The following is a 14,329-nucleotide window of genomic DNA, read 5'->3' on the forward strand; positions in this document are numbered from 1 at the left end:
CTCCATTTCCCAGGTTCAGAGTTCCAGCTCCCTTTCCTAGGCTTATCAGGAAGAACACTGATCTGCTGCTGCAACTGACTCAACTATGTTGTATTGGACCAGGAATCTGGGCACCATCAACAGAACAACTCTCAATTGCCATATCCTTTAGTTCAAACCAGAGTCATTTCACATTAAGGGAACTTTTGATCCGCTTCATAGGCTACTGTACTAAGACAAAAACACATCTGGATCACTTAACATCATCATAAAAAAAGCATTGCTCATTTCTTACCCATGTTGAGTGTGACAGTGATGATATTTAGGGACATGGTAGAATCAGTGATGCTGCTGAACGAGGATGACTGCAAAACATAACAGAGAATTCTCCAGGTTTTAAATATCACAGAGACAGACAATAAAAACAATAACTGAAGACAATTATAGAATGGTCTCAAAGAGGCAAAAAGAAATGCAATCACTCCAAAACAAAAGGAGGAAGGGTGAGGAGAAAAAGGATCTTGAACCACCTAATGCTGCAGCATTTGAAATGTTAGAGATTTAGTCCAGAGAACATTAAAACCAAGGGAGTCTTTCCAATGAATTCAACAGGACGCAGAATCTGAATTTCTTCCTAACCCACATGCTACACTCAAAAGCATGGTTCACCTCCTCGGAAAATTACAATGCTAGTCTTACCCTGTCAATCTGCCGCATCCTTTGTTTCCTTCTCCTGCGTTTATGTTTCCGTATAAGCCGGGATGAAGTACTTTGCTCAGTGGAGCTACTCAACCTGGGAGAAATTCAGAGTAAATTTCAACTCTATAAAGCTGAGCCATTTGCCATTCTCTGCACCATTCCCAAAAAGGCTGATTACCACAGATACAAAGATCATAAATCATGCAGACACCATCATCTAGCTTACAAAGCATTGCTTTGCCTGTTGCTTAACAGCTGCTTGACCTCAGCACGTCCTGTTATCCTAGCAGCTGCCCAGGAGCACAGAAAAGTTGCCAGCTAAACTGATGGATTAGAGAGTATAATTTATCAGCTTTCTTCCTTCTGGAAATAAAATGAACTCAAACCTCATCTCAACAGATATAACCCCCCAAGATCACAGGTAGCTATTTTTCAGTACTTAAAGGTGGTCCTGACCTCATGCCAATCAAAGAAAATGTACACTGTAAGAACAGCTGTACACTAAGTAGTGATTTTAAACACTGCTGTGAGAGAAGTTTCTGAACAGACAACCCAGAGGATCTCTTAATATTAATTTTTGTGAGTCTTATCATGGTGCTGTTATTTTCTTGTGCTAACTACCATATTCACAGGAACTTAATATAGAGGATTGAATTTTATGAAACAAAATAGCAGTTGATTATCGCTACTACCAAATATTGACCCAGGAATAGTGAATATGATTTAACTCTACATTTTTTTGTTCTTTTTATTCTGGTTGTAGGGGGGTTTTTTTAAGGCTCTCTCAGAATTATACAGCCTCAGTGTGTCAAATTCTACATATATATTTATCCTCAAGATCCTCCCTAAGAGTTAAGAATGTTAACTATTCCCATTTTACACATGGAGGACCAAGACTCAAAGAGAAATTTCTATGCCCAAACTAACTTCAAAAGCCTGGAACAAAGCCTAGATTTCAGAGAGGCAGCATAACATTAGAAAGACACCTCTCCTCTATTTATTAAGTTAAGAATGGTAAAACAGACAAAGCAGGTAATGCTTCATCTTTAATCAGGATAAAAAAGATCCAACCCTACCATACCAGTAACTGAACTAGCAATGTCATGAAGATGACAGTGCCAGTCTTTTTCCCTAGTCCCCACGTTCCTGTCTTCAAAGCTCTAGCCACATATATAAATGTTAGATTACCACAAGGAGAACTTGATACCAGCAACCTCAAGGAGCTTGCTGTCATAGGAGTTCAACCCACTACACTGCAAAACCCATTAGGAATAAAGTAGATGCATTTTAGTTAAGTGTGCTGAACGCAGTATTACAGACGATGGAACCACTCAGAGGGCGTAAATCTCTTGGCTTATTCTTTGCGTTCACAAAAATATTTCAGTTATTTTAACCTCACACATTCCTTTTCCCCCTCTCAGCATGCCAAATTGTTTTAAAGAGCCAACAGTTCATGTTTTCAAAAGAGATCAAAGATTTGATAATTCTTGATCTCTGGAACTCCCAGCACCTAATTTTCTGAGGCTGAGCATCTTCAGCTAGGAAAATAAGAGAGCTCCCTTAGACCCAGGGCTCCCCAAATTGAATGTGTTTAGTATCTACCACTCTTTTTGAAAGTACGGGCAAAGGTGCTTTTTGTGGAGCTAGAATTCTCCACAAAAACTGGACTGCCCACAGCAGCTCCCAAAATTCAGTAACATACACCATAAAACCAAATACTCCAGCATTTAACTTTCGTCTCTGTCCTCCCCCTTCACCACCCCACTATCAGCAAAACTCGGATGTATCACTTGAATCTTACTTAAGCCCTTCAGAAAGGAGGCAAAGAAGGATTTACCTCATGTTAGCCCCTTACATTGCCTGTCACAATCATTTTACTAACAATATTCTCCCTCTTCCTTTCTCCTCTTCAATTTAACTCTCTTTCTCTTCTCTCTCAGAAGATCTCATTAGCAGGATTCAGCTAAAACTTTTCAACACTCAATAGTCAGGAAGAATTTGAAGAAAAGCAAGGCATATTGCTCACACCACAGTGAATCTGCCTCCTCTTTGAGGAGTACAGCAAGAAGAAAATAGGTAAAAGACCCTGGGAGAACTTTTCTGCCTGAACCCAAGTCAAGCAATAAAATGCCTAGGAAGGCTATAAGACCTGTGTGAGTGTCCTTCTTCCACTGATTAAATTCAGTGCTCCAAGTTGCAAACAAACCCTCTGCCTAGAGATTCCATTCCTTGCTGCAGAGACAACACAGAGATATGACAGGCCTGGTCTTCTGCATGATGATGCAAGACTTTCCACTAATTTCAGAGGCAGCTAGGCTAGACAATAACAGAAAAGACAAAATATCATAATTTTATCTGCTTTTTGCCTACTCTAATTGTACTTTAAAGTCCCTCACAGGGGCCAAGCAACTGATTTTCATTGTTCAGATCCATATTTTGCCTACTATCATACATTTTATGGGATTGCAAAGTTGCAAAGCTCTTCCTCCACTTTCTAGGAAAGGGCTGGATAGCAAGTTATGGAAATATGGGATAGGAATAGAAGAGCTTCAGCAGACAGGTTACTGAGTTTCTTTGCCTTAAGTAGCCTTGGTAGTAACTTGGTGCTATTCCATGGCACCTGCTTACCTCCTGAGAGGTAAGCAACTGAAAAGTACCTATCAATATAAATAAATAATAATAAATTATAAATACATACATTTAATATACATATATATGTGTATTAAAAAAACCCTATCAACTGCCAAAGCTGACTGGTGGTGTCAATTTCTTTCTTCTGTTCTTGCATACATCAATATGTTGTTGCTCAGAAAAACAAAAAACAATTACTCTCAAATTTCAGTCTGACCTAATAAAATTGGGCTAGACAAAAATATCTTTTTGCCTACACCAAGCATGGTTGGAAAACAGAATTGTTCTCTGACTGTCTGAGTAAGTAAGTATAGAATTCAAAAATACTTTCATTACTTTATGGAGATACATCACGGATAAGCCCAAAAAGATGGACCGAAAAAAAAATTAAGGCAGAAACAACAGTTACTGAAAAGCATCCCAAACCATACAACCTCTTCACTTTTAAGGCAGTAATATTCTTTATGCCTAATTTTTTTTCTGTGTCTGCCACATACAACCTTCTTCAAAATGCAGATTCTGACACTAGAGCTCATCAGCTGTTACTAAACAAACTTACCCCCTTGAACCTTTTCCCCAGGCCTCAGTCTCCAGCAGAGAGCATGCTTGATTTTCTATCTGGCTGTATTGGCCTCTTAAGGAAATTTCTCCCTGCCAGCACAGTCTCTCATCTGCTTGAGAACATGATCACTGTAACACAACAGCATACCTTGGAGCATTCCATTACTCTGTTCTTCCTGACTAGCTGGCCTGACAGCTATTCTGTGTGCCAGGAGCTTCCACCCTAGAAAGGGGAAGGCCGCCACAGCAGTTTTGAAGAGCCTCTTTCTTCTCAGGTCAGGCACGGGAAGTTTTACTTTATTAACAGATGGAGGAATTTGCTGGGTCTAGTACACTTTAGTAGCCACCTTGACTGTGCTAATGTATGTGCATACTATAAGTCTCTCCAACCGCATATCTGGCTGCCATGAAAATAATTCATTTATTTACAAGAAACAAAATCACTTGCAGGTTGTTTGGGGAACTTTTTGTTTTGTTTTGTTTTAAGTAGGAGGAAGGAAGGGCTGGAAGCCCTAAAGGCTTTAAGAAGGCTTAGAGCACCTTTATATTAAGTGCTGATCCTGCTAAACATTTATGGATGTGAACATCCAAGTGAACTACAAAGCATCCTAAGGACTAACTTTCTGTATCTCCAGGTGTCAGCAACTCCGCTGTAACTACAAAATGGGTTTTCACAGCTAATCTAGAATCAAATCTTAAATGTTAATATAGTTACTCTTTCAATCTTTAGGAAGCACTCAGCATTTAAACATTTGAAGAACAGATATTCTTCAATAGGTATTTAAGTTGTGATTAACTTGGTATTTAAGTTGTGACTAACTTTAAGACCACAAATGTATACACTGAACTCAATAAGCTAATCATCTGTCTGTAAACATGGCAAACATTTAAGTGTCATCTTTATGAGTTGTTCTCTGCTGTTTCTCATCTACCTAGAATTTAAGAATGCCATATTTATACTTTGTTTTAGCTATCGGTCTCTTTGAACAGCCACAGATCTGTAAAGGGTTTTTGTATCCTGTTTGGATGCATGGAATGTTATAACCACTCTAGAATCAGTGCTTAGAGAACACTGTCACTGAAGCCAGGAAGGTGATCAACTGTATTTTTAACTGTTTTTGCACCTTTAAATATATATTTTTTTTGAATCTGAGGAATTCATCAGCTTATAAACCTTTTAAGGAATAACCAAAATATCTTGAGAGATTAACAAGGGTGCCTTTAAATGGAAGACTTTTTTGCTGACCGCAAGGAGTAATTCACCACATTCTCCCTGGTTGCATGAAAAGAAAGAATTAATTAAAAAGTCATATAAATATTTGGCAACATGACCTGCCTTTGTAAGACATGAACTTTGATGCATTTCTCTACTCGTAGATCTTGGATAGTATGCTATTCCATAGGAATTGCTTTCCAATTCTGTCTTAGTTAAGTGTATTAGGAATTAATAATGGAAGTATTTTGTTATGATATTCACAACATTACAAACAGACAGACAGTTGCACATTGCTTTGATTCTAAGACGTAATTACGCTTGTTATTAAAAGGGAAGGACAGGAACAAAACTTTTTTTCTTAACTGGAACAGTGGCTCCAAGCTATAGGAATGATCCCAAAAATTTATCTGTTTTCTCTGAACAGTGTTAGGGTACAATATGATGTGACTGATAAATTATCAGTGCTGTAATTTATAGCTAGCAGGAAAATGGAGCGGAGGCGAGGAAGAGGTGAGGGAAAAGGAGAAGAGATGTGAACTTTCTCATCTCATCAGTCAACATGTTTAAATAAAGCCCAGAAACACAGTCAAGAGGCTGAGAAACAGATGCAGAGTATTTAACTCCTCAATCACTATGCCAGTGCCCTACCTGCTTGTGTTGTCTTCATCATCAGAATCAATGAAACTGCTAGATTCCAGTTCACTGCTCATCATGGTGGAAGAGCTGTCATAACCAGGAGGGTGCTCACGGTGTCTGTCTAGTTTGGGATGGCCATTGATCCGAGGGACTGAAAGAAAAAAATCAATGGAGTATTATTAGGTAAAGAGAAATAGGAAGGAAGAAATAGCACACAAAACGTCACTGAGGATAGCACTGTATTCACAGTGTCAGTCGTGTACAATTCTGCAGGAGGATCCCTATGCAGAAATTGAGTTGTTTTGTAGAATCTGATTTCAGTTAACAGCTTGACAACCTATTATCCTAGCATACCTGATTTATTTGTCTCTGGCTCAGTTCATGTGCTATATTCAAGACTGAATAGGTAAGCCATAAGGGCTTCGGTAGCAGGCATGAACAAGTATTATAATGGTATTAAAATGTGCACTAGAATGGCAACAAGCCGTTATTATCAAAAGGAAACTTCATAGAAAGATCTTGGGAATGCAGCAGACAATACCACCTGAGTTTGGTTAGGATCAGCCAAACAGCACAGAAAGCTTTAAACAACATTCCCTGATGTTCCCTATTAACTTCTCACCCGTAAAACCACTCATTTCCCTGATCTGTCCTACTTCTTCCTATCCCCTTGCATACACCACCTTGTATGGGCAATACAATCACATCAAAGTCACATTATCTTGGCCATTTCACATGCATAAGGTACTTTAGAACAATTTTTTACTAATCCACGTAAGGATTTTCCTCTGCAAACTCCTCTGCCTGCTTGCTCTCTTCAGAAACCTCTTATTAGGAGAGCCTTAACTCACAAGTGCTCTAATTTATCAATAATGTTCTTATTCCTGAACAGCTCTGCTTGATAAACCACCTGATCAAAAAATAAACATAGCAGGCTTCTTATATTTTTAAGTATATCTTCCAAACTCTCAACTCCTTCCCAGATCCAAGGGGTCTGCACTTCAATTACAGAATGGAAACCTTCATAAAGGAGGAATGTCTTCACTAAGAATTTTACAGAAGATGCAGTGTAACTGCACACATCAAAAGTTCATTAAGACAGTTCTTGCTAAGTTTTGAAGTAAAATTGCTTGAAAATCTAAGAGGTGGCCAGGATACCTGGCTGTGAGGTGCAGCTTACCCTTTACCACTGTTTCAATTTGCTCATCTGTGAACTAAAAAAATTAAAAAAAAATCAAACACCTATTTTTCTCTTCCTGCCAGAGGGACTATGAGTATCTGAGTCACTGAGTGGCGAGAAACTGCAAAGAACACGTCTGTCTGAGTTTGCGAGGCTCTGGGCAAAATTTGCATTTCACTCAATCCATGTGAGTGCTTTGTATCCAAAGAGGCTTTTGTACATGGGAGGTCTGCTTGGCACATACTCTTGGGACTCTTTGCTAACTAGGACAAAGGTCCTATGTCCATTCCTGAGGAGGAGCAGGAAAGGGAGAGGTCAAGGAAATTCTAATTAGAGAAGTAATTAAGGGACAAGTCTTCATTGGCATTTGAGAAACTTTTTTTAAACCTACTGTCCATTTTTTTGACAAATCTGCAGATGTCAAGTGTTGACACTAGGGTTTCAGCACTGAATTTGTTCTCTGATGAACTTAACTATTGTGCAGCCAGTTGAAAAATACTGGGTTCATGACTTTTACTTTGAGAAGTGCCTGATACATACTGCTAATTGCTCTGTTCTATCTAATGAGTTACAACAGTAGCTCAATGAGACCAGAATGGAAAATACATACAGAAAGCACATAAAAGACGCAGCATTTTTATAGGGATGGGGGGAAAAAAAACCAAAACCAAACAGTAGGCAAGCAACCTAGAAGAATTTCAGCACTTCTGTTCTTCTCATTAAGTAGTGAAGCAGAACATGAGGAAAAGGGAAAGACAAAAAAGATCAAGAAATCTGTCTTTTCATGCTTCCTTTTTACCAAGTTCACATGGGCACATCTAAAAAACTAACATTAAAAACAAGTCACCTTTTAACATTCTTGCAGTAACAACATTTTTGTCCATATTAGAAGATTCTCACTTTGTGGTTTCCCAAAGGAATGCACAGTCAGTTATCACGCACGGACAGCTCACTGCTCCACCTGCTGTTTGAGTAATTTTCTTTCACTTTGAGCCACCAGCAATTTGGAAGAGTTAAATAAACAGAAAGACACCTGCTTCTATTACACAGTATGTAGGTGACTTTTAGTTTTCTAACTGGAGACAAACACCTTAGTGGGTGGGTCTATGAATAAACTCTGTGATGCCCTCTCTTGGGCCCAAGTATTCTTGATTCAGGACTATTTAGACTCAATGAGTGGCATCTATTAACTCTTAATTAAATCTGGAAATTCTTGTCTGGCAATGAATGAAAAAACAAGCTTACTTTGATGTGTAGACTAGAAGCAAGAGCTGAAGTTCTGTAATTTATATGTGTACTTTGGATGTGCATATGTTTAAAGAAGGATCATCTGAGACAACATGCCATAGTTTTATCAGCCTAAAATGTTACTGCTAATCTAAGCCTAGAGAAATTAAAAACTGTTTCAGAGGATTTGGGCCCAGATCTTACAAAGTTAAAATGTAAGACTCAAACTGTCTGCATTGAAAACTTCAACATATCATATAGATAATGAGCAAACTTGAATAATAGAGGCAGTCTAGCCATGACAGCATGGAGCTTTGTATCAGCTAAATTAACGCTCCTCTCCAGGTAGATCATCATCTAAGGCTACAAAAACTTCTTTAATTTGTCAGACAGAATCTCCCTGCCATTTTACTCTAGGATGTCCAGACATCCTAGAAAATCCTGAATTTCAAAGTCTTTCAAAGCAATTATCAAGTTTTCCATTAAAATAGTAATAGTCCCTGAAAGCACACAGGAACCCAGGCACACTTCTCTTCTCATGCAAAAGTAGTTCCAGCTCTGAAAGAGTAACAGAAAATTTGTTCTCTCTGAATGAAAAAGGGGAAGGAACTCACCATCTTCATGCCCTTCTCTAGTCCTGCGTCGATGTCTGTCTCGACGATGGCTAACAACTGACTCTGTTCCTGTTTCATTGTCCAATCCATCACGACTGCTGGCAGCATTTGGGCTGTAAGAGGAACAAATAGGAGGAAACAGTGGAGTCACTTTTGAAAAAAACAGTTGCATTCATGAGAACATTTGTTCAGAAGACCCAGTCAACGATTATGTAGATTAACCAGTCTGGGCAGCAGCAGTGCAAGCTCCCCCAGACTCTACTCACCCCCAAATCACCTGAAAGGTGAAAGGAGAGTTCAATCTCCCTGCTCCTGAGACACTGCACTATTTGCAGAAGTATTATCATCATTACATCAAAAAAGCTGCTATGAGACATTTGCATGAAATTTTCAGGGAGAAAAAATTGTTGATGGGTAAAGAAAAGGAATTTTTTAAAAATGTATATTGCTCTTTTAACAGACCTCTGGTGCACTGATATTGCAACAGGAAGTCAGCTTTTGCAACTAACACACTTCACAGGAGCTGAGAACTCAGCTAAGTCCCATCACAAGAGTTTTAATATCACAAATTAGCAGCAAACCTGTCTAACACTAGAGAAACACACAACACTTTTTGGAAGAACAAAAGTTGTTGACTCTCACACCCATTCAACCTTCAAAACACCCTGCACATCTCTCAAACCCTCTCAGGTTCATTCTGATGATCAAGTATTCAAGAAGCATATAAAAGTATATATGAGATCCTCTGGTAATGACAACAGAGGACATGCTCTATAAAAGAGCTATTCTCGAAGAAGTACTGGAACTGTGAACTGAATTGTCTTTTCTACAATATTCCAAACGTGTTTACCTAGGGCACATCAGTCTTGTTTACTAAACCCAGTGTTTCAGCTCACTTGGTTGCTTCTTCATTCACAGACTTGTTTCCCAGACAACCTGAGCTAGATATATGGCATGCTGAGAGCCAGAAAGCAGAAGCCACAACTCACTGAAGTCACTTTTAATACAAAGCTGTGACCTTGAAGGCTGAACTCTTACAAGTCATAGCAAGGCTTAGAGTAATGAAGTGCATGTTTCTAGGATATACAAAAAGATCTCAGAACCTCCTTTCACGCTCTCAACTGTTTTAAAGTTATACAGCTACATCAGCGCAGCACAGTTCTCAATGTAGCAAGCTGCAGTGAAGGGCCATTATGAACAAATAAACTTTGGGCAAAAATCAGAAGGACCTTGACGACCATCTCAGTGGTCAGATTTCTTCTGCTTTTGCAGAAGATCTACTTGCTGAGAGTAACTTTTCCACTATTCTAATTAGCCAGAAAAAGACATTTCAAAGAGACAGTGGTTTAGGACCACTTTCTGGGATGAATCTAAACAAACATCTACATCAGCTCTCTAACTCTTGAACTTCCAGACACTTAGAAACGGCCATTTCTCTATTCATACAAACAGTACTGCTTGTCACCTGTAATGAGTCAAGTCTGCTAGGCAAGAACAGTGGCAGTAATACAAGGCACTGAATCTGTAAGACCACTTATTTGCAACCATCTGTTTCAAGATCTCTACTGTGGGGAAAAAAAAAAAAAAAAAAAAAAAAAAGAGAAAGGGTCATGTTAAAGTGGTGCTGGCTGGAGCAGAGGGAGATACTCTTTTCATCTTGCACAAAATTAGCTTAGCTCTTCACTTTTTCCCTCAGGCTCAATGTGTTTTATGGACTTCTGCCATTCTTACGTTTCATAAACTACCTTGAGGCATGCACATAGAAGGCAATGAGAAAAACTTCTTGGAGTGCTGAAAAAAGGACACAGCTCTTTTTAATGGACTGTAGTGTGGAAATTGACCTACAGCTCTTGAAAATGCAACAGAAGAGTCTGACATAGGCTAACGCTCTGCTGTGAAAGATGTCCCTTAGAAGGTTACTACTCATACTCTTCCTCTCTGCCCCACAAATTCTACCTGTCAGAAAAAAAAATCATTAAGAGCTTTGGTACTTTTTTCTTATTCTTAAACATGAAACTAAAAGAGGCTAGGCAACAAATCTTTTTCTACAAAAAACATTACTTGTATCTATGAGTTACAGAATCAGTAAGGTCAGAAGGGACCTCTGGAGATCTGGAGATCCTCTAGTCCAACCCCCCAAAGATTTCCTGGTGCTGGTTCCACTGGGGCTTGAATTCAGGACCTTTAGCATGTAAAACAGATGTGATAACCACTACACTATCCCTCTACCTCACACTTCCCTTCACTCAGACGTACCTTACAGTGATGAGAAGCAGGAAGAGAACTTCCATAAACCTTACAGACTTCCTTTGTTGATGAAACAAATATAATATTAGGATAATATCACTAAGAGCTTGTACAAGGATGCCCCCTCAAAACCAATCAGTCCAATAGTACTGCTGCTAGTCCGTATCTCTTGCTGTTGCTCCTGCCTGCTTTCCTTGCATCTCTACCAAAATGCACCCTGTTGACCAAGAGTTCTTTCTCTAAGGCTAATCTTGAACCAGGGCATTAACTTAGCTACATAGCCTGATGGCTTGGTAGTCAAATGAGGGCCTGTCCAAGATCAATACACATAATTTAGCTGGACCCAGAACGGATATATTTGCAAGCATATCTGCATGGTGTTACATTTGACTGCTGAAAGTCTTCTCTAACTGCACAAACTTCCTTTGAATGAACGAACACGCCCACCATATAAATTAGGACATAGATGTCCCTATTAAAGAAAACATTTTAATGCACGCTTTAAGCCCTAATGAAGCTATACAAATATAAGCACGTTTTTAAGTGTTGTCCCAAGCACATTTGCATTTCTTGTTTCAGTCCTGTCCAGCTGAAGAGGGTGACTGTTTCCTAAGGTAGTGTCTCTTATTTTTGTCAAACACAAAGATGGGCACTGGGAGCTATATAGCCAGTCCTGAGAGACTCTAAGCCATCTCAACAACACCATCTAGTGACTGCCACTGTTACTACTCTTTACTTAACACTACTAGGCTAAACGAGCAGACACAAAGGGTTCAGAAGGAATCTCTCAGCTGGCTTGTTTTCTCTCTCACAGCTGAGCAAATTCGATTCAATTACCAGTGCACATACTGAAGAGCTGTGGGTATGAGTAAGAAAGGTAGCTCAAGAGGTGACTATTCTCAACTCACTTATGCTCCTCCACCAATAAACTATGAGCAGCCTCAACCATTCAGGATGAGCATGGATTTCTCAGCTTACCTTCTTAGCTTACCAGCAAACAGAAGTGGGAGAGCATGAAATAAAAGATGAGCTTCAGAACCCTCATCAGAGGAAAAAACAAACAAAAGTACATTGCCTTTGGATTTAACTAATGATGAAACATACTACCAACAGTGTCAAACAGCTAACGGGAACCAATACTTCCCCCTCTGATATGTACCTCATTTCCTTAGCTGATACCGCCTGCTGATCTTCCCATTCCATCAATTTCTTGTAGTATTTGCAGGCAAGCAGCATTTCAGCATTTCTTTATGTTAGTATTATGAGAGTTGCAGGATTGCATTACTGATGTCTTAGAGGAAAATACAGCTCAAGGGGACAGTAAGCAGAAGTGCCACTAGAGACAGTATCGCAGAATCACCACATGCATTTCCCAAGATCCATCCGTTTAAAACAGTGCTGAAAAACTGAAAATGGATCATAAGAGAACTGCAGTAATGAATCATATTCAGGAAACCATGCCTTGCACTCGAAGACTTGAGCAGCTCAACTTGCTTAAGTTTATCCCAGGAAAGATCAAGAGATGACTATCACTGTCTACAAATATCCACATGGTTAAACAGTTCCTGACACTGGATGATTCTTTAATCTACTGGGAAATTGCTGGAAGCTGAAGTGAAATAAAACCAGATGAGAAATAAAGCAAATGGTTTTAATAAAGAGTCACAAACCACTGAGACAAATTATTTCAAACTGCAGTGTATTCTTTATCATTATGAATCTTTAAAGCGAGATTGAAATGCTAACAGCTAGACAAAATTAAGGGCTTGGTGCAGAGTAATTTAGTGAGATTCTCTGCCCTGTGTCATGGAGGTAAGATTAGGTCACCATTAGATTCCCTTCTGGACTTAAAAAAAGCATTAAGGGAGAGCAAGTTTTAGTCTAGAAGGCCTGCTCACAAGCCAGGACTTCAAGTCAGAATCTCTATCACTTTTTTCTTTCTTTTCTCTCTCTCTCTTTTTTTTTTTTTTTTTTTTTTTTTTTTTTTTTTAAGGAGGGGGGAGGGGAGATAGAGAGCTGTGAAAAGAGGAGAAAGGAAGATGATTTAGGAATGAGAACTCAAGCCAGAAAAAAGGACCTCCTGTGTTGCTACACGAACCAGCATGACCTGTGTAAGCTACTTCAACTCTTTGAGGTGTCTCACATTCACTCTATAGTATGAGGGTAGTATCACTTACAGCACTTTGATGACTGGAGGTAAGAAGAGAAGGACAGCAGGTACATTTGCAGAGCACAGGTTAATTTTCTTCAGTCTTACTACATGCAGTTACTAGCAGTGAGTGGATCTACATGATCCTGTAGCTTGCAATATAATTTTATTTTTAAATTTTATTTTAAAATAAATTTTGATCTGGCAATTGTTACATTTAGGTATAGGTCTGGAAGACAAAGAACTAGTTATACTTGCTGGTCATGTGATTGCACTCATACAGGCCTCTCCTGGCCAACGCAAAGTAATTCACAATCGCACGAGGGCAGTAAAATCCTTGCAAGAAATGCAGTGTCAGACAGCATTAGCACTTCCCAAGATTTCTTGTTCCCTCCAGAAGGCACTTATCTGTAGAAGACTCATACAGAGCATAAAGAGCTCTTCTAGGCAACAGGTATCCCAGAAAGCAATAGAAAAAAAACATGTTACAACAAACAAATCAAGACTGGGTTTCCTTCTCAAAATACATGCGCCACTGTATGGGGCTGTGCTTCCTGCATTAGCCCATCCTTCTGGCTATTTGTTAAGGTCAGCAATGCAGAGGGAAATGCAAGGGGCTGAGCTAAGATTGGGAAATGAAGCAGATGTTAACTCTTACATAGTAGGGCTATCTACCACTCTGGTCTGTGCAGCGCAAGACCTATTCAGGAACTGAAGACAGCTTCAGCACTTCCTGATGTGATGAGCAGGAGAAACTCTGCCAAGTAGACTTTGCAAGAGCCACTGAAAGCTCATTTAGATAGGCAAGATACTCTTTTTACATCTTAGGACAGACAGGGCAGGATTATTCACTATACACAGAAAAAGACTGCTTCTAGCCTTGAACAACAAATTTATAACAGATACAAGAAAGCCCTAGAGAATAACACCATCTGATTACCAGGAAGTGAGGTGAGTATTCTGGCAGTTAGACTGAGAGGAGAAAGACAGGAACTTGGACTTCTGTTCTGATGCAAGTGCTCCAGCACGGTACAAGCCTTCGCAGAAACTGGTCAATCACTTCTATTCTGTGTGCATCAACTGATGTTAATTTACTATTTTTATGACTTGCAGTTCAAAGTTTAAACACAGAACTCTATCTTCCTAAAGAACCAATGCATGGGAAGCTAGCTTTGAAGTTGGAGTCAGGT

The 14,329-nt window shown here is 39.3% G+C and overlaps 1 protein-coding gene across 5 annotated transcripts in view; it reads right to left on the minus strand.

Moving 5' to 3' along the window:
• DVL1 (dishevelled segment polarity protein 1) overlaps window positions 1–14,329 on the minus strand; it is an 84,772-nt gene that overhangs the window by 18,032 nt on the left and 52,411 nt on the right. For 4 of the 5 annotated variants that reach the window (XM_062593277.1, XM_062593278.1, XM_062593276.1 and 1 more), the window contains exons 4-7: window positions 8,744–8,856; window positions 5,735–5,873; window positions 679–772; window positions 275–344 (exon numbers count right to left, since the gene is read on the minus strand). In XM_062593277.1, the coding sequence (XP_062449261.1) occupies window positions 275–344; window positions 679–772; window positions 5,735–5,873; window positions 8,744–8,856 (416 nt within the window). Of the gene's footprint in view, window positions 1–274; window positions 345–678; window positions 773–5,734; window positions 5,874–8,743; window positions 8,857–12,149; window positions 12,202–14,329 lie in introns of those variants that run through there. The other variant, XM_062593279.1, reaches the window with a different exon arrangement.

Source organism: Rhea pennata, chromosome 22, assembly GCF_028389875.1.
Source record: "Rhea pennata isolate bPtePen1 chromosome 22, bPtePen1.pri, whole genome shotgun sequence".
Taxonomy (NCBI): Eukaryota; Metazoa; Chordata; class Aves; order Rheiformes; family Rheidae; genus Rhea; species Rhea pennata.